We start from the raw sequence: 23,496 nt of genomic DNA, 5'->3' as shown, positions 1-23,496 counted from the left end.
AGCTCCAAATGCCTCGCCAAAAGTGGCGCCATTAGCCCGTTCAACAAGCTGTACTGCGTGGGGACTGCTGCCTGCTCCTGCTGCACTGTACAAGACTGCCGTAAAGGCCGTTCAGCCTGTCGTACAGGCCGTACAGGCTGTACTGACTGTTCTGTACAGTACGGACAGTTCCAGCCTGCCCATACTGATGTGGCACACCCGCCATTGCTGCTTGCCCTCGGGACTGCCACCACCTCGATTGCAGCGCCACTTGCAGCCGCTCCTGCCCTCGAAATCCACGCCAAAATATGCACTTGATTCTGCCATAGATTGCAACTGCTACCGTCTTCGTTCGGGCTCTTGTTGGTGGTCATGAAGATGATTTGAGCTGCCCACGATTTGCTTCTCCAATTGGGCATCTTTCTTGAGCATCATTGAAACTTGTAACCTGTAAATTTTTTGGGGCTTTCTTCAAATTCATGTAACCTCATTCTAATTTTGTACACTCATTTAGGCATTTTGCCTTCTTTGGGCATAATTGCTCAAATTTGAGCCTCTTCTTCGCATTCGGCGACTCTCCGATCGGCACATTGAGAGTCATGACTTGATCACCCTTGGTAGCTGCTCCTATGGCCTTCATTGACACATCATTTGAGGGCATCCTCGCCTGGTTCTTCATCGACATACCTCTTTGCATCAGGATGTGCACACTCTTGTGCGGTAGCTACTTCGGGCTCATGGGTTCTTTGCCCTTGCTATGCATAAAATGAATGAAATCTTTTATATATTTTTATATGTTTGAGATAAAGGTTCTTAGCCTTGAGTAGTCGCTCTAAAAAGAATGTTTGAAGAGTGAATAAAGGTTCTTTGTCTTGGATTGCCCTCCCAAAATAATGTATTTCTTTTATGGTGTGTGACTCCATGTTTCTAGTTAGTCCCTGGAGTCAAGAGGGGGATGTACTGTGGGAGCCATGTATTGGCATTGATAAGGTCTAGTTATCAGGCTTGGCATATGGGTTCCAGGATGTTGGTGCATTGGTCTTCTAGACCTCTGAGTTGCTCATGCATCCATGCTAAGACATGAGCCTCTGAGTCATGTTTTGGACGGAAAGCCAACAGTCTTGATGCTGATGGCTTATATCAGAAATTTAATTAATATAACGGATTACCAGCATATCTCAAGGCAGTCTTGACTTTTCAATAATATATTCAAAGTGTTAAGTCCACTGAACCTAAAGGTACTCTGCATCAGATAAAGATGTAAGGATAAAAATTAAAATTAATCTCTCCAAGTTCAAATGTGAATCTGTCAGAGTCGTGCTTGCACAGAAGCATGATTTCCAGTCGAATAACTTAATAGACTTAGAATTTTAGAACTTTCGTAATTTCCACATAAAAACACCACAATTTTAAATGCATTCACACCACATAACAACAGGAAAATAAAAGAGATAGAGACAAGTACACCGGCACCCGAGTAGGTGAGAATAATGCCTGCTCCCCCCAACTGTGTAAACCCAGTTGTATTTTTTTAAATATTCAATGATGCTTAGCATCAATACAATAGTAGCACAGATCTTTGGACAAAACTCGCTCTAGGAAATCCAAAGTTCTAGACCAAGACTCAAATCTAGAACTATTACAATGACCTTCCTTTTCAATTTGGGACTCAGAGGTATATATGACCAAGAATCATCAAAGAAAGTAACCCTTGGCATGGTACCAGGTGGAGAAAGCCTCATAAATGGTCTTGGTCCCACTTATCCTTGAAACATAGGAAACTCAGATTCTACTCGTTAGGGTTAGCATAGAAACCTTAGACTTTGGAACACATAGCCCACAACAGAAGCAGTTAGTGTTTTCAACCTAAACGAGGTTAGAACCTAAGCAACATATTCAGTATAAATAAAATCAGTTTTAGAAAGCCCTATGAGTGAAAGACGAAATCTGAATGTCGCTTTTTGGTAGCCTAAACGACAAAAAACGGAACTGAATGCGAGAAAAACTGCAGGTAAAAGAAAGTGTAGTGATTGATAAAAGTGAAACGTGAAGAATACTTGCCTCATGACCATAGTTGCATGAAACTGCCGTTTCGGGCTAGGAAACGGAACCTCCGAAATAGAAACGCCGTTTCGTAATACCTTCTTTTTCCAAATACCCCCAAATTGCCTTTTTTTTGCGAAATGGCGCCTGCTCGTCGCTTTTTCTGCCTTGGTTTGTTGTTGCTTGTTGTGCTGCAATTGCCCATCCATCCTACCTCACGCTCACCTCTCCATCCCCTCTCACCTGAGAGACCTCTCTCGGATCCTCTCCATCCTCCTCCTACCTCTCGAGTCTCCATCCTCTCTCACCTCTCCATCCTCTCCATCCCTCCATCCTTACCTCTCCATCCTGCTTCTAAGTTCTACCTCTCCATCCTCCTCCTACCTCTCATCCTCCTTCTACCTCTCCATCCTCTTTCACCTCCCTATCCTCCTTCTACCTCTCCATCCTTTCTCTCCTCTCCATCCTCCTCAATACAAAACCCCGTTTTTGTTTCCGTTTATGACAATTGTATTATGTATAAAAAAATAAATCTTTACATATAAATTGTACCATATTGCCGTTTCTTCCGTTTCTATTTCGGCGGGAGTCGGAAACTCCGTTTCCTCGGTTTTCCCAGTTTTCGTTTCTCCCGTTTCTGCTCCGGCTGGCAACTATATTGTGACTAGTCTTGGGTGCTGGAAAGGAAGAAAGGTAGGCTAAAGCAGAAATTCATCAAGTTGGACAGCAGAAGGATGGCTAGGAAGAGGGCGATTTTGCAAAAGAGATTAGACGGGAGAGGGTGCAAATTTGCATAGAGCAATTATGAGTGCTTAGAACTGAGCCCAAACTTTATATAGACCTTGGATGAAAGAAGAAAGCTACAAAAAGCTGAGAAACACCCAAATTAGGCTGAAAAAGCTGAAAAAACGATTTCTAATAATTTATTTCCTAATTATAGTATTTGATTTGTTATTCTATGTTAGAATAGTTTTTAAGAGTTATTTGAATACTTTAATTAGGTTTCTTACAAATTTTGCCTTTTGACCCCCTTACCCATGCACATAATTAATTAATCTGGGACCTAGGACTCAGTTACCTTGGAACTTAAACGGCTTGTATCTAGCTCTAAACAACTCAGAATTCTACCGATTGGAATCATCTTTTAGCTCTCAGAAACATGGACTGGGTTTTGAGATCACTTCCAACTCACACGACTATGTGATCTAGATTTGTCCTCATTGACTAAGCATCATAGCTATTGGCGTTTCAGTGCTAGTGGATCTAGAGGTTTCAGTGCATGGTGACCCTTGGCGATCGTGGAAGATACTTCTAGAATTCAATGGCGGTGAATTATGGCGGACGTTCATCCTACACAGTCTTGTAGGGTTGATGGCCTCGGTCCTTTTGTCCAAGCCCTCGAGGCTGTATGTGTCTTCGTCTGTGTAGTGAGTCCTTTGAGCAGCTCGATAGGGTCATCAGTCAATTGTCCTGAGTCCTTATATCCTGCTACAAACCTGGTCAGGTTGCGCAAGGAGTCTTTGGTAGTCATAGAGTCTTTTGATAATCACATAGCGCTTCTCTGGTCATCTATATTTCGTTCTTTGATGTGAGGACTTGTTTCATGATTACGTGCAATATCACTGTCATTTTATGCTTTAGAAATCCGACATATTATATGAGAGAAATGTGAATCGTTTAAGATAACCTCAACTGTGTTCCCATATTGTATGCTCTAGAATTCCAACAGTTAGATGGGAATATTGCATTGTAAAACGTCCTTGCTTAAATTAATGAACAAGCATATTGCCATGTATATGCGTATAGCATGAGTCTACTGTGAGACTTGAAAAATAATGATAATAACATAAAGAAAATCGATAAACATATTGCTGTTGTCAACTGAAGTGTTGAAATACTCAACAGCCTTGAATAGAACAATCCTCCGCCGCCGATTTGCGAAGTACTTATAATATTGTTATGTTTGGATTACCAATAACTTTGTAAATGAGAAGTAGACTGTCAGTATTCCTCAACCACTTCCAAGACAGCTTTCACTTTCGCCGTTCCTTTTTCATTTATAGGTCGTCCAAGAAAAGGAGAATCCAAAAATCTCTTGATATAACTCAATTTGATATGAAAAGACTTTCATTGAAAAGCATACATTGCAACCTTTCTTGAATGGTGCGGTTCATCTGTTTTGCAATTGGATTTTGTTCTAGAGTACGAGGAGATGTGGGCTCCCTCTTGATCTAACGTGTATCACAGAAATGTTGAAAGTCATGAGAAGTAGACTGTCAGTATTCCTCAACCACTTTCAAGACAGCTTTCACTTTTGCCGTTCCCTTTTCATTTATAGGTCATCCAAGAAAAGGAGAATCCAAAAATCTCTTGATATAACTCAATTTGATATGAAAAGACTTTCATTGAAAAGCATACATTGCAACCTTTCTTGAATGGTGCGGTTTCTCTGTTTTGCAATTGGATTTTGTTCTAGAGTACGAGGAGATGTGAGCTCCCTCTTGATCCAACGTGTATCACAGAAATGTTGAAAGTCATGAGAGAGATACTCTCCACCATTGTCAGTCCGTATGCATTTAAGTATTCTATCTGACTGATTTTCAATCAAAGCTAGTCATTTTTAAAATACGTGGAACACATCGCTCTTCCGAGCTATAGCATAAGCCCACACTTTCCTAGTTGCATCATCAATGAATGTCACAATGTTCAGCCCCGCCTAATGATCGTGTAGGCATAGGACCACATACGTCTAAATGCACCAAATCAAGCCTTTCATTAGCTACATGTAATCAATTACTATCGATGAAATTTGCGACCCTTTGCAAGTCTTATACTTTGTTCATTAGGTTCCTGAAGACCTGAAGTAAAACTCTAGAGCAATGTGTTTGCACTAGGTTTCATGAATCGATTAAAAGAAATTAAGGATAATGGGGAAAAAAAATTCACGCTTGCAGTAGCCATGTACAATAGATGTCTCTACAACTTTCAAGAGCTCCTTATGCTCCTTTTTCATCTTTACTAAATAATAGAGTATCATTTAAGAAAAGTATGCCAACAAATAAATTGTAATACCTTTTTTTTCTTTTTGGCTCTTCATACACTGGAAAACTATAAAATACTCATCAAGCTCCTTTAGCACCGGTACGCTGTCCCGTCTTTTGCTCTTTTCCTTTTTTGAAGGACAATTTGAAAATTTGTGAGACCCATCGCATCACATGCAACGGGCAATGATTGTGTATTCGCAGTGAGACCTTTAAACCTTTGTGTGAGGCGTATGTGTATGCACCACAGAGATGTTGGAATGGTCACCTCCCCATCTGTAGGCCCCCATATGAGGAGAGCATGGGGGAGGTAGACCTGGAGATATTGGGCTGTCACATGGGCAGCACATGAGCTGCCATGTGGGCAGCTGTTAAAGCAAAGGACAGGCGTACGGCCTGCAACAGGGCCCTGTGAAGGGTGCGCTGACATCAGCAGGGTACGGCCCCACTATATGGGTCTGTACGGAGGCTTCTTTGACAGAGAACATGGCTGCTGGAAGCCTGACAGAGGGCGGGACCTGCAGTGGCCAAAGGCACCTGCATGGCAGGGCCTTTGGGCCTTGTATGGAGCCTGTAACAAGGCTAGAACAGGGCCAGCAGAAGGGCAGAGGCCTGCACGTATGGCGGGCTGCCATGTGGCCAGGCGGGTCTGTGGAACAGCCCCCAAACCAAGTTGGTTTACAGACTGGGAGGGCGCAGACTGGTCGGTCCAAACAGACCTAGGGGTCAGCCCTACCAGGTTGGTCCATTTCAGGGCCCCTTGGGCCTATAAAAGGAGAGGCATGTGGCCTCATAACACATCACTTGGAGCAGCAGTTGGGGAGCAGACAGCAGTAGCAGCAAGCCCATCCTTGGACCTACACACAGGAGGAGGAGGCTGACATAGGGCTGCAGACTGAGCTCAAGGTGCTGCCCACCTAGGCTGGCTTCCGGACAGCAAGGTGGAAGGGATCTAGATAGAGAGTCTACATTTGCTCGAGGTGGAGCACGCGGGCTCAGAGATTTGGAAGTGCTTGACATCTAGTAGGAGAACCTTTTGGTATTGTATCCTGTCCTACTTTGTGGACGGACGGAAATATAAAGAGTTGCTTCTATATTTGTTTTTGAGCATTGTCTATCTACTGGCTTGCACATCTATGCACATTAAGTTAAGAAGTTTGTGATTCCACACCCCACACCACACTGTGTGAGCTCCGCTGTGCGTACCCTCTGTTGGGTCATTTCTAACAAGAGAGGAAGAGTGATGGTCCTCGGGTCTGTGAGGCGGAAGCTGTGGTGGTAAATAGTCTCGGAGCATGTTATCTTGGATTTCCTGGATCCCCAAAGGAGGAGCTGTGTGTATTGAATTTAGCTGATAGTGGACATACACCAATGCGCATACCGCACCTTTACAAACATCACGAGCTGCTTGGATGTGGGAGATTAGAGGGATGTCATAGATACTTTTGTCCTTGCGGGTGATGGGTGGCTCAGGTAGCCCTTCAACAATTGTGAAGGAAACTTGCTGCCAATCGAGCACAAGTGAATATTCTCAGAACCACTGGATCCCCAGTATCGTGTGACATCCTAATAATGGTGTGAGGATGAAGTCCCACTGAAAAGAGGCCTTTTGAAGTGTAAAAGAAAATTTCTCGACCTTGTCCGTGATCTGAGTGCGTAGCCTGGGTGTGACCCGTACATCGCAGGTTCATGAGGTACTAATGTGCACCCCATCTTTTGGACTAGTTGAGGGGATTTCTGAACTCCCCATGTCAAATAAGACAACAAATTGTTGCCCTTTAGGTATGCCTTAGGCTTTGATGAGGGCCTTAGAACTGCGTTTGTAGTTGAGGTAGACGGAGCTGGGAGTGCCAAAGGAGTGGCGATAGTAGAAGTTGGCGCTTTTGCAGCCTTCTCTACCAACCACTTGGGGCAGTCTTTCGTTCCATGCCTTGCAATGTGGTGGCAATGGAAACAACGATGCTCTGCGTGGTACCGCTTCTATTCGTCGGACTGTAAGTATCCTCTCGTAATGCTCGCTGCTTTATCTTTTTCATCTAGAGTCATCTTGGGCTTAGACTCCTTTTTCTTATGAGTTGACTGCTGGTTTTCTTTCTTCTGGAAGCTATTGTCCTCTGTTGAGGGCCTTACCTGCTGGGATTGTAGACTACTGCAGGGCTTTGGCTCTTGGTTGATTAGGCTTTCCCCCCTTATGGGACTCATTCCTTGGCTGCTCCTGTCCTCCTAACTTGGTCCAGCCCTTGGGGGCCCGTCTGGGCTCCTACCCTAGGCTGAGACCTAGACCATACTAAAATCCTAAGATGGAAACACTAATCTATTGTTCTCCAGTGCATAGTTACCAGAAACGACTGTTTCCAGTCTCGAAACGAAAACGCCGAAACGGAAACGCCATTTCTTTCAGAAATGTCGTTTTGTCGTTTCGTAATCTTCCCCCCCCCCCCCCCTCTCCCGTTTTTTTGTGGCCCTCTTTTGATTAAACTGTTTTGGCCTTCTTTCGATTAAAAGGTTTTTTACCGATTCGTCGTCTCCTGTCGTCGTTTCCGTCGCCTCCTGTGTTGCTGCTCTCCATCCTGCTGCTTTCCATCCTCTCCATCTTTGTCATTTGATTCCTGGGCCCTGGCACCCTCAGCTGCTCTCCTCTCCATCCCTCCATCCTGCAGGCTGGTAGCTGCTCTCCATCCTCTGCCTACTCTCAGCTCTCCATCCCTTCTTACTTCTCCACCCTCCTTCCATCTCTCATCCTCCTCTGACTCCTACCTCTCCATCCTCTTTCACTTCCCCGTCCTCCTTCTACCTCTCCATCCTTTCTCACCTCTCCATCCTCCCTCTCACCTCTCCATCCTCCCTCTCAAACTTCAGATTGTTGTAACTTCAAAGATAGAAAGTTAGAATTTAGAATTTAGAATTTAGTTCATGACACATGTTGATTGTTGAAGCATTATTCATGGATAATAGATGATACTAGATAGATCAATCATGATAGAAATTTAGAATCATAGAAGCATGCATGATGCTTCAAGTATAGATAATTGTATTATGTATAATTTGCACTTTATTGATAATTGTATTATGTATAAAAAATAAAATTTTATATAAATTGTAGGTTTCTACTGTTTTCGTTTTTGCGGGCACTGGAAACTCCGTTTCTCCGGTTTTTCCCGTTTTCGTTTCTTCCGTTTCCGTTTCGGCTGGCAACTATGCTCGAGTGGGTACTAGTGAACAAGGACTTGACTTTTGACTTCACCTAAGGTTGAGAGATTGACCTACGTAGCTCGTGCCTGACTATCCTTGGACAAGGGCTCACAATGGGGTCACGGCATACGACAAAATCTCCTATAATAGGGAACTATTTGCACTTTGTCGATGAAGCTAGTTGGGTTTGAGGCAACAAGGTTGTATGGAGAGGGGGGGGAGGACTGCAGGTATAGGGGACCGGGAGAAGGGGGGGCAAGATGGGATGGACGGAGGGTGGGTAATGAGGGTGACCACCACAGGTTGCACAGAGAACAGTAGTGGGGGGCCGATAGTGTGGGTGCGGGTGTAGGGAAGGGTGGATGAGCAGAGGGGAGGGGGGTGCGAGATGGAGAAGAAACGGATGGGGGGTAGAGGAGGGGAGGAGGAAGGGGAAGCTTATACTCGCCTACTAATGTCGATGACGGTTGTAGTGTCTACAATTCTTTGCATCCTTGTTGCATGGCTCTTCCGGTTCACCCTAATCTAGGCCCCCTTGGAAGGATCCACCAAGGGGGGCTTACTCCCCACCATGTGGTCTTACCCTTTGGGTTGGGGGTGGGCCCCACACCAAAAAAAAAAAAAAAAAAAGTATCTCATACACACAAACACTTGTTTTCACACACACACGCACACACACACACACACACACACACACACACCCCAACTATGAATTATTTGTTTTATATACCCCCCATGAAATGTCCCCTATACAGTCTCTTTTTAAACACCCCATACACCAATGGTTGAAAGCATGTGTTTGGGTCATTGGCATATGCACATCTTCCATCTCAGCTGAGGCATAAGCTTGAGGACAAAAATGCATATTTATTGGCTACTGCTCAGAAAGCAAGGGATATCAGTTGTATCAGCCTTGCACAGGCAAGGTTATCATCAGCTAGGATGTTTTTTTTTGCTGAGAATGTGCCTTTACCTTGGCTGGAGTGCAAAAAACAGACATCCATTGAGGCTCAGATGTCTTTGATTCTGTCTTGCCCCTCTTCCAATCACCTACAGAACAGCCAGTGTAGAGCATAATGCAACATGCTTCAAGCAGCTTACATCCTCCTCCTGTCGCTCCTGCTCAGCTTGATATGCCTCCAGTTGATCTCCATGCTATTGAGTAGGCATTTGAAGAGGAAAGGGCTGTCATTAAACCACAAAAATTAGTCCCTCGTTGGCTTTTGGACACCCTTAGGAACAGCAAGTAGACTGAGCCTTTACCTGCTCGCACTAGACATGCGAACAAACAAATCTAGGGTAATTTCTTTGCTGTAGCTTTGATTGCCTCTGCTTGTAATGAAGAGCCTCTATGTCACAAGGATGCTTTTGATAGCAAAGAATGGATGGATGCCATGAGAGCTATGCAAATGGCACTTGGGAGTTGTGTGACTTGCCTGCATGCAAGCGTGCTATAGGCACAAAATGGGTTTATAAGGTCAAACAGAAAGCTGATGGCAGTGTTGACCACTTCAAAGCCCACTTGGTTGCAAAGGCATATGCACAGCAACATGGCGTTGACTTTGAGGAGACCTTTGCTCCCACCTCACACATTATGCTCGTGCATGATTTCTCTTGCATTCCACAGACATTGGGAGGCTCATCAGTTGGACATTAAGACCACCTTTCTTCAGGAAGAGGTCTATGTCACTCAGCCACATGGCATTGAGCAAAAAGGTTTTGAAAATCAGGTTTGCCACTGGCATGGTATGCCAAGCTTGATACATGCATATTTGACAGCCTGTGGCTTTCATCCAAAAGAGCTGCAGAATTTTTAATTCTCATTCTTTGTGTGGATGACATGCTTGTCACTGGGCCAGGTATGGGAAAAATTGCAGATTTCGAGGCTGATTTGCAGAAATCATTTGCAATGATAGACGTGAGCTCATTGCACTATTACTTGGGCATCCAGTTTGCATATGTTAAGGGGGGTATAATGTTAGTCCAAGTACATTGGACAACTCTTAGACAACTTCCAGTTTCAGGATTGCAAGCCAGTTTCTACACCATTGGAGCTTGGCTTCTGTTTCTCCTCTGAAGATGGGAGTGCCCCATTTCATGCCACCCTTTATTAGTAGGCTGTGGGCTGCCTCATTTATTTGTCATACTTGGGCTGATCTTCAGTATGCCATCTCCCAGTTGAGTAGATACATGCACAAGCCCAACATGCAGCATTGGCAAGTAGTGAAGCGGGTCTTCCGTTACTTGAAGGCCACACAAAATTTGGGACTGTTCTATGATGATGAGTCTCCACTGGTCTTGCATGCTTTCACGGACAGTGATTGGGCAGGTTGTTTTGACACGAGAGTGTCCCACAATGGCAACTGTTTCATGCTTGGATCTTCATGCATCTCATGGCTCAGCAAGAAGCAGGCTACAGGTGCTTTTTTCCATTGTGAAGCTGAGTACAAGGCAGCTTAACAGCTACAATAGAGAGTGTCTAGCTCCGCAAGTTGCTAGCAGATCTTGATATCAGCTAGCCAGCTTTTGCTACCATCTAGAGTGAGAGCCAGAGTGCTTTCGCGGTTGTGCATAACCCAATGTTTCATGCGTGCACAAAGCGCATTGAGGTTCATTATCATTATGTTCGAGAGCGGCTGTGAGCTGGTGGAGACATACAATTATCCTATTTTCCCACGGAGGACAACTTAGTAGATCTCTTCACGAAGGCTTTGCCGCTACCCAAGTTTGAGGCTTTTCGGCTTGCCTTACACTTGGCTGCATTTAGTACGTGATGCTGATCTCCTTTAAATTCATAGGTTGATATATCCATCTTGGACGAATGTGTTCAATCCTGATATAGATTCGAGGTATTCCTAAGACGTTTCTAGGATACTTCAGCCATACCATGGAGGGGGTTTGTTAGCACTTAGCCTTGGTATGTGCCTTGTAGGTCAGGTCAACTAATAGAGTTGACTTCATTGGTCAACCATATGGTTGACTTGGGGGCCATATAGGCCACCCCTGTGTACTTTCTCATTATCCATTTGCAAGTACTTGGTGTTCCTTCAGCTGTTATTTTCTCCCTTGCATTCCACTCCCTTTCATTACTTCTCACACCCAACAGTGTAGGCATTGATATGGGAGGCCGAAAATCTCCACCCTCGGCTGAAGCACTCCTCCACCTAATGTCTTAAGTAAGGTCTCACTCGGCAAGGTCTTTGAGCACTTTATGATTACTTTGAGTTGAGGGACCCCGTCATCTGCGAGAACCGATAGCATTGTGCCAACTCAGGGACAACATGGACCCATTCTTTGGGAGCCTTGGGAAAGGAAGCTTCAATGGGAATTGTGGCACATGGCGTTGTGTCCATGCCATCAATTGTGAATCTGTGATACGATGGTATGAAGAACACTAGGTGTGAGCCAAGGAGAATGGACTTTGTTGCCAAGTCTTGGGTGCTGACAGGGAAGCTTGGTTGGAGAAGAAGCCCTTAGATGGTGAGCTCCTTGGATGTGGTCACTTTCTAAGGCCAAGCTTGCTTGGATCCAATCATGAACCTGGCTCCTCGTAGTAGGCGTGATACCAACAATGCTTGCCCACCAACGTTCTGTCCTAGAGAGACTGAATGGTAATCTTCACTTGCTATTTGTCCTCTAGGGAAAGAGTAATCCGAACGGCTATGGGAGTCGAGGGAGCTGCCATGAGAGTCCCTCTAGCCAAACCAAAAGAACGGTCACCACTAGGATTGCGGTCTCTAGGAAGAGGAGACAAGGGGGGGAAGGGGAAAACCGGGGGGCGGGTGCAAAGTGCAACCTCCCCAAGAAACAGGCTCGGGAACTGCAGCACAGGCTGCCTCGGTTCCTACAAACTTGGCAAACAGCAAGGCTGACTCAAAACCAACAAGTGCCAGGGGAAAGACTTGCAGCCAGCCGCATCCAAAGCAGTGATGACAGCAGCAGCAAAAAAAGGGCCTCCATGGCTCTTTGAGGGCACCCAGGAGTAGAAGGGAGGGGAGAAAACCCCCACGAGCTACTACACTAGTGGTCCCATTCAGGGGACAGTGGAACAGGCTGATGCTGTTCCGCAAAAGCAATAGGCTGAAGAAAAGTTGGGGGGGGGGATGTGCACACAGGTGCACGACAGGTAGAGGGGAGCAGGGCGCCAAGGGTGGGGAGGATGCACGGAAGGAGCGGAGGGGGGTGGCAAACAGAAAGTTGTTGGGGGGGGAGAGGGAGCTAGCAGGAGGAAGAAGCCCATTTTTTTCGGGGTCATTTGTCTCTCTGTCATTCAATGTTCAATATGTGTAGTCCAACATGTTTTCTGATAAGTGACTTTATCCTCATCCTCATTCACATGTAAATTGTGTGCATCAATACTCCACAATCCCTTTGGACTATTATTATATTCTTTGTGGAAATATTTGAGTCATAAATTAGCAAGCTGGTAATGGTTCAGGGAAGTGTTTGGTTGCAAGGTTCTCATTGTTACCTAGTGCAGATGAAATCTTCTTGAGTAAACTAGTTTTAAGCATAGTCACATCCCGTTTCATCTTGTCGAAACCTCAAAAGGGTGAAATAGACGAAACATTTTGAAACAAGGACGAACGCTCTCAACGAAACCTCTGTTTTGCCCAAATCAAAATACACATTTTGGGCCCATTTTTTATAGAATCCATATGCTTTTATGTTTTGACTCTATAAATATTAAATGGTCTGATGTTGAAACTGGGATAGGAGAATGAAAGCTTGAATTTAAGTAAATTTGAAGAATGTGTTTGTGTTCTGAAATTTCTTTTTAGGTGTCTTGACTTGTATTTCTCTTTGTCACTCTAAACTTGAATAAAACATATCTTATTTGCCCCTATCCTTGTATATATTCAGTATCATTTCGAAATCTATCCGAACTTGAGAAAGGAGATTGAAAGCTTGATTTTAAATAAATTTGAAGAATGTGTTTGTTTTTTGGATTTCCTTTCTAGGTATCTTGACTTATATTTCTCTTTGTTCACTCTAAACTTGAATGTAACATATATTATTTGCCCCTATCCTTGTATATTATAAGTTCAATTCGAAAGCTATCCGTTTTGTCCGAAAAGATGAAATGAAACAAAACAAAATGTGTCAAAATGACGAAATGACAAAACAGACAAATTGTTTCTTGTGACTATGGTTTTAAGCCATTTTTATTAAATGGAGCTTCGAAATTTGTTTTGATAGGTAGGACTAAACTTGTCACAAGTTTCTCCAAGTGTGTGACTAAGGTGTTGTTAAAAAAAAAGCATGAATTCAATTAAGTCTTTGAAATAAAAGCTTTCAAGTATGATAGAACTAGAAAAATTGATACCAAGCTTTTACTAGCAATTTCTATGTTATCCGCTAATGTGGCATCCATTTTGCAACAAGGCCCCTTTTCAATAGGGTTTCATTCATGTCTTTGTTTTAGTCTTTCACCTCATTGTGGTGTTTACATGAGTCATGAACTTTTGATTGTTTTGTTTTCTTTTTCCTAGAAAAGAACCTCTTATATTACATACAGCGTTCAACTCTTTTTTATAGTTTTGATTTGTTTTGCAGCAAGTTAATCGCCTCGAAATTACTCCTGATAAGCAGTATTTAGCTGCAGCAGGCAATCCTCACATTCGACTTTTTGAAGTCAACTCAAATAACACTCAGCATGTGGGTCATCTGGATGCCGAATTTATCCGAGTGTATAAATGATAATCAAATCATGTCTGATTGTGTTTTATACTTTTTGGCAGGTCCTTAGCTATGATTCACATTCAAACAATGTTACAGCAGTGGGTTTTCAGTGTGATGGAAAGTGGATGTACTCAGGTTCCGAGGATGGTACTGTCAAGATATGGGATCTTCGGTATTTTTTGCCTTCGATTTTGCTGTTACTCAAGGAATTTATGTGGTGATGTTTTTCTTGACAACATTCTTTGTTGGGAACCTTCTTGTAGACAAACCTTTCAATTGAGAGATCACATTGTAGTACTTAATAAAAGCTAAGGGACACCTTTTATCCTCACGAACTTGTTTACCGTTTCATGTTTATTTGAGTAATGAGCTGCCTCATGATCTTAACAGAACCCCAGGCTGTCAAAGAGAGTATGAAAGTCGGGCAGCTGTTAACACAGTGGTTTTGCATCCGAACCAGGTTAGTCAATAAAAGATTGTGGAATTGCTTAAACATAGATGCCATTGATATTGATAAGATCATAAGCTTTTGTATGCTTGGAAACATACCCCCCCCCCCCCCCCCCTTACCTATGAGGAAATAATCCATTAATGGAAGTAGAATGTCTACCACCCCCTATAGGTATACTGTAACTGGAAAATAAACTGAAATGATTGCCGAAGAAATGCAAAAGGTTGCAAGCAGCTTTCGAGAACCTTTCCCCCATGACATGCCATCAAATGCATTGTCACCTTGACGTGGCCCATGAAAGTTTTGTTTGCAGTTTAATGTTTGTTTTGAAAGTCTAAGCATGAGGCTTGGCCCAGAAGGGTACAGAAACACTCATGCCTATAAAAAATGTTTATGTCTAGATTCAATCATACTAGGCTTTCATTATGTCATTTATGTCTAGATTCAATCAGACCAGGCTTTCATTATGTATAACCAGCCTTTGTGTTTGGTTGCCTTCATCACCTTGCGAGGGGTTTGTCCATGTCCATATGTAGCTACTACTGTAGCGAGTTATTGAATGTATTGGCATGGAGGTTCTCCTTCCAATGGTAGCATGCCTGTCTCTACTAGCAGAATGTGGTCCATTCTTCTATCATAAGTCTCTTTTGCACTCTCTCCATTCTCTTCCAAGATCCCTTGCTGAGCCTTGGAGACCAAAGTTGGCACCCATAGAGAAACCATTGTTAGAAATTGACCAACAGAGGGTACACACAGCGGAAGACTGATAGAATAGCCCAGGAGACATAGTGTGTGTGGGGAGTGGAATCACAAACTTCTTAAACTTATGTGCATCAAATAGATGTGCAGACTCATCAATAGACAATGATCCAGCGAGATATAGAAGCTACCAAAAGAATATATATTTCCGTCCAAAGCTATGGACACAATAGAAAAGAGAGATAGATCCAAAGTCCCACCAGAGCGTGGTCCTTTGATCTTACCACAAGGTACTTCTACTATTTGCCAGATATCTCTAGACTTGAGCCTGCCTGCTCCACCTCGAGCGTATGTGGACTCTCCATCTAAATCACAACACTTGCCCTGAGAGACAGCCAAGGTTCAGCCTCTAGAGAGCTCAGTCTGCAGCACACCTTCAACTCTCCTTCACCTCTAGTATGAGGCCCAAGGGAGTGGCTTCTGGCTGCTCCTGTCTGCTCCTGTTTTTGCTGAGTTGCTAGATACAAAATGAGTGCCAGGGCCTCTCCTTTTATAGGGCCCAAGGCCCCTTCAAACTGACCAACCAGGCAGCCCTGACTGGCCTGGTTGGTTCCTAACCAACCGACCAGATGGTCGGCTGGTTGGCTGCCTTCCAGCCCTATATGCACCTCATTGAGGCACATAGCAAAACCCTGTGCAATCCTGTACCGTCCCCTTCTGAATTACAGCATCCATCTGAACATGAAACCCGAGGGCACTCCATGGAATCCACCCTCGTGTCAGTATCAACAGCCATGCACCTGGAAGATTCCAAGCACTCCATGCTGTCCTTCACCTTCACAAAGGTTTCTGACTCCCCGCGCCCCACATATCAATGTCAGATGGTCGGCTGGTTGGCTGCCTTCCAGCCCTATATGCACCTCATTGAGGCACGTACCAAAACCTGTGCAATCCTGTACCGTCCCCTTCTGAATTACAGCATCCATTTGAACATGAAACCCTTGTTTGGCCTATACATTGACGAGCTTGAGACAGTGATGCAGACAAAGGGGGGGTAGGTTGCTCTCTTGCGGGCATGCTGATCCGGATATTGCTTTACGCAGATGATGTGGCTCTCTTGTCTTCCTTAGCAGAGGGGCTCTAGAGACACCTTAACGCACCACAGTCCTTTTGTGAGTCTCATGATTTGAAGGTCAACCTTGGCAAAACCAAGGTTATGATCTTCAATACATCTCGAGCCATCATGCGTCAGGAGCAGTTCACATTTCAGGGGTCACCTGTTGAGGTAGTTTCATCATACACGTATCTTGGGGTCGTCTTTTCCAGACCCACCTTCACTATGAGACCTGCGATGCAGGCACGCTTGAGCAGAGGATATGCTTCATTGGCTAGACTAGAGAGGCACTGCTTGGTGATGACGTCTGACATTGATATGTGGGGTGTGGGGAGTCAGAAACCTTTGTGAAGGTGGACAGCATGGAGTGCTTGGAATCTTCCAGGTGCATGGCTGTTGATACTGACACGAGGGTGGATTCTATGGAGTGCCCTAGGGTTTCATGTTCAGATGGATGCTGTAATTCAGAAGGGGACGGTACAGGATTGCACAGGTTTTTGGTATGTGCCTCAATGAGGTGCATATAGGGCTGGAAGGCAGCCAACCAGCCGACCATCTGACATTGATATGTGGGGCACGGGGAGTCAGAAACCTTTGTGAAGGTGAAGGACAGCATGGAGTGCTTGGAATCTTCCAGGTGCATGGCTGTTGATATTGACACGAGGGTGGATTCCATGGAGTGCCCTAGGTAGGTGATAATGGACACCCTTGTTTGACTCGTTTGTCCACCCAGATCCTGTCCGGACTCTGCCTGAAACTCCCTCATAAAGTGCCATGACAGCCCAAATGATCTTCTGGCCATAACCCAAATCCTGTAGGCTCCGTATGAGTTGGGCTCTCGGAACCGTGTCAAATGCCTTGCGGAAGTCCACAAAGCAACATTAAACCCTCTGCTTCCGTGCCCTCGCCTCCTCGATGATACATCTGAGCATGAGAATGTGGTCCATGGTGCCATGATCACGCCGGAATCCGGCCTGTCCTGTTGCTCTAAGTCCTCGACCCTCAGCAAATCTACTAACCTCGGAATCAAGTACTGATGCATAGATCTTGGACATGACATGTCCAATCATAATGGTCCTGTAGTTTTCCGGACTCATGGGATCCCCTGTCTTGTGAATGGGTGAGATAGTGTTAATGGTCCTGGTGCATGGAAACCCCAAACAAACAGCTTCATTAAATAGCTTTGCTAAGATTGGGGCTAGGAGGTTAATCCCATATGCAATGAACTCAGTGCATAGTCCCTCATGATCCTTCGCTCGGCTGTTATGAAGTTTCATTGCGGCATCCTTTACCCCCCCCCCCCCTAGTGAAGAGGGTGCAGGATGTGGGGTGTGGCATATGTGAGAGGTTAGGGGCTGGGTGGTTAGGGATATCATAGAGTGTGTGTGCATAATCAAACCACACCTGGGTGTCAGTGAGTGGTGAGGGAGACCGTCCCTCTAGAAATCTCCGCCAAAAGTCGTTACTGAATAGAATGTTTAGTAGCTCCTCCTCGTTCCGGCAAACAAAGTCTAGTTTCTTTCTGCGTACCAGTCGACAGTACTCGTGTAGCGTCTCTGGTTGGCTCGGAAGACTGTTTCTGGTTTTGAATCTGAGTTGACGGCGTAAAGCCTTACACTCATCATCGTACCAGCTATTACAGGGTACGTTCTCAGGGGGTAGTGGGCGGGTGGAGCGGGTGGTGTGGGGGAAAGCGTGAAGAGCAACCTCGTGTAGTGAGCGGGTGACTAGGGCAGCACGATCCTCTAATAGGGGTATGAAGTCAATGTAGGCGAGAAGTATATACAGATGGCCAGAGTAGGTAGGTGAGTGATCGCGATCAAAGCGTATATCATGGTAGGGGGAGTAAGAACTCAGCGGGGTGGGAAGTACTGTGCGACGGGGAATGGAAATGCCAAAGAAAAGATAAGTATGGTCAGCCCCTGGGGGGAGAGGTGCTACGATAAAGTCAGTAATGCGAGATGTCAAAGCAGGGGATCCCATGATGTAGTCAACAACACTGGAGCCTCCCCCATGTGGAAAGCACGTGAAACCACGTGAGGCGGGCCATATGTCAAGACCATTGTAAATAATGAGATCATGCATCCTATTGAGGTCTAATAGGGGCTGCCCATAAGATGTGAACGGTCCTCGTCTATCAACCGAAACCCGTAGCATACCTGTGTCCTCAAGGTCAATGTCTGGCAGTAGAGTGGAATCATTCTGAAGTCGAGGAGTGGTGTTGACGAGCGCCTGTCCTCGCGTTGAAGTCCCCAACTAGGAGGACTTCTCCGCGGTTGGAGAAGTCAACAATGGACTAATAAAGAGCAGCAAATGGAGATGTCTCATCCTCCTCTCGAATATCTCGGGCAAAGTGGGAGGTCTTAGGGGGGAAGTAGCAAACAACAATAAACAGATCCTTGCTGTCAGTGTGCCGAATCTGGATCCAAAGAAACCTGGAATGTGCATCTCTCTGCTCCACTGAGATGGCCCCCAAAAGTGTGGATCTGTAAAGGACCGCGACTCCTCCTGACCCTCGAATCCCTCTTGTATTCCTCGTCTTGTCTCTGTAGGCAGACTCCCATGTATAACCGCTGACTACTGGTAGTGGGCGCTCTGGACTTTGATGTGTATCTGTATAAAAGACTATGTCGTGACCTGTATAGGATTCCGAGAAATTCCTTGGTTCTGACCATAAGTTACCATTACAATTCCAGATGGTGCAGGATAGGGTCTTGGATATCTGAGTCTCATAGACCCCGCCCCCCTATGTGGGGGGACAGGTGGCTGCCCAACGGGGGCATGTAAGCAGTCGTCCATCTTGTACTACTATCCACTTCCCCTTCTTGCGGGCCTGATCCCGCTGTTGTAACAATAAGCGCCTCTCCTCAACCTGTAGTGGAGTGAGGTCCTCATCCATGGAGATCGCTGGCTGGTCTCGTAAGGCTGACCTACGACGTAAAGCCGAAAGTCGTGCATGAGCGTCATGGAACCGTATGATAAGGGACTGCTCTCGGTTGGGGTCCCTCCCTACCCGCCATGTTGTCTCAATCTTGTGCTCAGTCGTCCCTAGAGTAGTGGTCACAAAGGCCATCGCATCTGCTATCGGTGTAGCCTCAGTGCGTGGGATCCCATGTACTCTGATGTTGAGAGCCTTACTGGCTCTTTGCTGTTGCTCCAGGAGGGTAGCCGAAACGGTTACCCTTGCAGGTTCCCGTTTGGCTACGTCGACCCATCTGGACGTCTTCTCGATGGCAGATTGCATGCTCCCAATCTATGCCTCCACGACTGGGGTGCTCCCTGGGACTGTGCGTATAGCAGTGACCTCTTGTCGGAGCTGCGAGATCTCCTGTCTGAGCCCTTGAATAAGATCAGCTTGGTCTCGGATAGCGTGGGACTGCTCATGTATGAGATGCGCCTGCTCCTAGGACTGCTCCTGAGAGAGAGAGAGAGAGAGAGAGAGAGAGAGAGAGAGAGAGATGTATTAACGTTCGCGAGAGAGAGAGAGAGAGAGAGAGAGAGAGAGATGTATTAACATCCGCGGGTGGCCTTGCAGGCCTATGGGACAAAGTGCACACAAAATACTCATAAGAGAGAGAGAGAGAGAGAGAGAGAGAGAGAGAGAGAGAGAGAGATGTATTAACGTCCACGGGCGGCCTTGCAGGCCTATGGGACAAAGTGCACACAAAAATAGACTCATACAAGCCTCAGTGGTCTAGAGCAAAGGGCGCGTTAGGGCCCTTGTTGAGTGCTAATCTATACTAGCAAAATCATAATCAATCAAGTAAAAAATGAATCAAGTTAGTCATGGAGCTGGGACTCAGAAATTGAAGCTTGGTACAATGATGGCTCTGGTACAGCGATGGCTCTCCTCGATCTCTGAACTCTCAGGGGACACGGTCTCCTCAATCTTTGAACTCTCTGGGCTATGTCCAGAGTGATCCCTCATCTTTGTCGATCCCATAGGTCGGATCTCAATAGGATGTGCTCTGGGAACTCTCTATCTAGGATGTGCGCGTGCGAGAGAGATAGAGAGAGAGAGAGAGAGAGAGAGAGAGAGAGAGTTTATTAAAGTCTTCAGAAGACCGATGGGTCTATGAGACTATGAGAAACATGATACAATATGCTAAAAGGGTGGAGCTACTACATGAGCATCATCATCATCATCGTATCAAATCAGATCCAATGTCAACTTTGGTCAGTCGGACACATGAGTGGAGCCCCCAAAAGGAGAGTGGGATATCATGATGGGCCTGGTGGTGGGTGGGGTTGTGCTGGCATGCGGTTAGAGATAGACCGCCTGCGGCTGTTTTTGGATGTGGTCCGTCGTGGCCTCTTGGCGATGGCCCTGCATCTGACAAGGGCACCATAACTTTTGTCTTGGCTATATTGATTTGCATTCCTGAGTGTCTATTGAAATCCCCTAGTGCATCCAAATGTGCTTGCATTCTCTACTTGCTCTTTGCGAAGAAGACTACATCATCTATGTAAAGAAGCAATAATAGATCATAACTTGCTATTTGGACACCTTTGCTATGTATTCTCATCCAATCTTCCAGGTCATCTATAAAAAGACCAAAAAGAGTTGGCGAGAGGGGACGTCCGCGTTTGGCACCAGTGTCACTACTTTTTGATAGCGTTTCCTTTGGAGCATGACCTGTACGCGAGTGGTTGTGCTAGCTCAGCTAATACTTTCTCATATAGATGGTATGCAGCCTCTCTAAGTTCATGTGGGACTTGTAGATTTTCTAGTCTTCCTCATAGTTTCTTGCGTGTGCTAAAGGCTTTCTTGAAATCTACAAGCAATAAAATACGGCCTCTTTTCTACACTTGGCTCCTTGTAATGCAGCCCATATGGCGACCAAATGGTCTACTATCGATTGTTTGGGGCGGAACCCTGCTTGGGATGGTGCCATGACTCCTGTGTCTCCGCCCATTTGCTGATTTTTTGCTTGAAAATGGTGCTATGCGGCTTGCCCATTAGGCTGCTCACCATGAGTTTTTTGCCAACTTGTTGTCTCCTCCCTTGTGGATTGGGACAATTCTGCTGAGCTGCCATTCTGGGGGAAACCCTTCCTCTAGTGCCATATTCATAAGCTTGGTAAGCATTTTCTTTTTCTTCTCTCTGTATCTCTCCGCTCACCGGCTCAGCCTCTCTGCTCACCTACTCAGCACTCAGCTCACCCGCTCAACCTCTCCGCTCACCCGCTCAGCCTCTCTGCTCAGCTCACCCACTCAGCGCTTACTCGCTCAGCCCCTCCGCTCATCCTCGCCACCCCGTTGATCCTCGCCACCTGCCTACCTCACTCGCCTACCTCACCCACCTACCTCACTTGCCCCCTGCCTAAGCCTAGCTCCGCCTACCACCCTTGCCAGTCCCGCCTAACTCGTCAACGTAGGTCCGACAACAGCAGCCTCTCCTTCGTCACCTAACCCCTAGCTGGGCTGAAACCCCTAGCCCAATTGGGGGTTAACTCAGCAGGGGGTAGCAGGACATAGGGCCAGTAAAGAATGGCCCAAAACCTCTTCTCCCTTCTCTTCTTCAAAAACCCCATCAACTCCAACATCTCCTCCCAACAAGGTGAAATCTGCCATAGTTGCAGCTTGAACACCCTCTCCTTATGCACATATATATGTGAGAGGAGGCCTTTTCGGCTGCCCCATTATTGGATATCATGAACACTCTCATTCTTAAAATGATGTACAACCGATCATAAATATGTTAGGATAGAATTTAGGTACTCCAAATAATTGGAGTTGCTTTATGCACTCCTTGGGAGCTGCCATGCGCCCTCGCTAAGCTAATGTATTAGATGGGTTTTTCTATCGTCCCATAGACCTTTGGTCTCCCGTGGATGTTAATAGACTTTCTTTCTTTCTTTCTCATCTATTTTCAGACCTGGGATACGGCCGACAGGGGTTACGGTGGCGCTTGTCAGGCGTAGAGTAGCCGCTAGGAGGGCATGACGGACTACTCCTCCAGACAGTAGACGGCAATCTATCATGGGCTTCTTGCCTACACGGCCTAGCCCGTCAACGGGCATACCTTGACATTTCATGCCATCTGTGTGCTGCATTGTATTGTATGGTATCGGATCATATTGCATCTGTTATGATGATGACTATGGTGATATGTATGATGATGGCATTGACTATGTCCACAGTTTTCTAGCATGGGGTAGGATGCTCGCTTAGTGGCTCCACCCTTTTGCTCATTGTATCAGGTTTTCTATCAGTCTCATAGACCCATTGGTCTTTAGTAGACTTTAATAAACTTTCTTTCTTTCTTTCTCCTTTGTGTGTTTGGAGCCTTACCATTTGCTAGCTTTTTCAGCCCTTTTCTTATGTGTGCTTCCATTATGGTGTTGTTTGCTGCTTTGATGGAAAAGCCATGATTTACTCTCTTTCCCCTCCCTTTCGTAGAGGTCTCTGACGACGCGTATCATGTCTTCCCATGTGGCTTCCTTCTCCTAAGGTTTATTGCCAAGTAGTTTCTGAAACAACTTCCCTAGGTTTTGTTTTATCTTCTTGAAACTTTCAACTTGCTTGCTTTTAAGAAATAATCTCTTTTTGTTTCTCACCATCTGTTTGTGTGTGTGTGTGTGTGAGAGAGAGAGAGAGAGAGAGAGAGAGTTGTCAAGAATTTAAGGTACCTTTGTGTTTGGACAATGGTGAATTGCAAGTTCGATTTTTAATTATCTTTACTTCATCTTGGCTTTTCGATTTGTAACATGGCAGACTGAGCTGATATCAGGTGATCAGAATGGAAATATCCGCGTGTGGGATCTGACTGCAAATTCTTGTAGCTGTGAACTGGTGTGTATCCCTTCTACTACAATGTTTTTGCTGCCCAGTAAGGTTGATGTATTGCCCAGTAAGGTGGTTGTATTCCTTCCATAGTAGGTTCAGTTCGATGTATGTTGCATGTGTGGTAATACTGAAAGGTGTTTACTTCGCTTACCAAGGTTGCCTTGTTTCTGAAGTTTTCACTTTCATTTTGTTAGTTCCGTCCTTTTGAGGACCTTCCATCAGATTTTTTTTCCCCCAGTTTTCTTGGGCCTTAGTTTCATTCATGAAGTATTTTATTGTTGTAGCATGATGTGTATATTTCTCCAATGAAGGTATGTATGATAGTTCCTTGAAGGTATGCAAAATCTGATGGATGTTAATTTTCTCCTCATCCGAGACTGAAGCCATTTCATGTATTTAGGGTTGCAATTTGTGATAAATTTCTGCTTTCATTGCACTGAATAACGATAAGTCTTATCGCTTTAAGGTGCTTACTAGCCATTGATTTTGTATATTAGCTTGAGTCG

General features: G+C 45.3%; 1 protein-coding gene across 2 annotated transcripts in view; it reads left to right on the top strand.

Annotated features, from left to right (window-relative positions):
- Positions 1-23,496, top strand: part of LST8-1 (Transducin/WD40 repeat-like superfamily protein) — a 37,916-nt gene that overhangs the window by 4,309 nt on the left and 10,111 nt on the right. For both annotated transcript variants that reach the window (XR_015543866.1, XM_087400577.1), the window contains exons 2-5: positions 13,812-13,913; positions 13,997-14,109; positions 14,328-14,397; positions 22,919-22,996. Coding sequence is in view for 1 of the 2 variants with exons in the window: in XM_087400577.1 (XP_087256703.1) it covers positions 13,812-13,913; positions 13,997-14,109; positions 14,328-14,397; positions 22,919-22,996 (363 nt within the window). In the remaining variant the exon portion in view is untranslated. The remainder of the gene's footprint in view (positions 1-13,811; positions 13,914-13,996; positions 14,110-14,327; positions 14,398-22,918; positions 22,997-23,496) is intronic.

This window comes from Dipteris shenzhenensis, chromosome 29 (assembly GCF_047967505.1).
Source record: "Dipteris shenzhenensis isolate YYH24624 ecotype China chromosome 29, Dip_SZ_1.0, whole genome shotgun sequence".
Lineage (NCBI taxonomy): Eukaryota > Viridiplantae > Streptophyta > Polypodiopsida > Gleicheniales > Dipteridaceae > Dipteris > Dipteris shenzhenensis.
The sequence above is the reverse complement of the archived record's forward strand: the minus strand, read 5'-3'. Positions and strand labels throughout refer to the sequence as shown.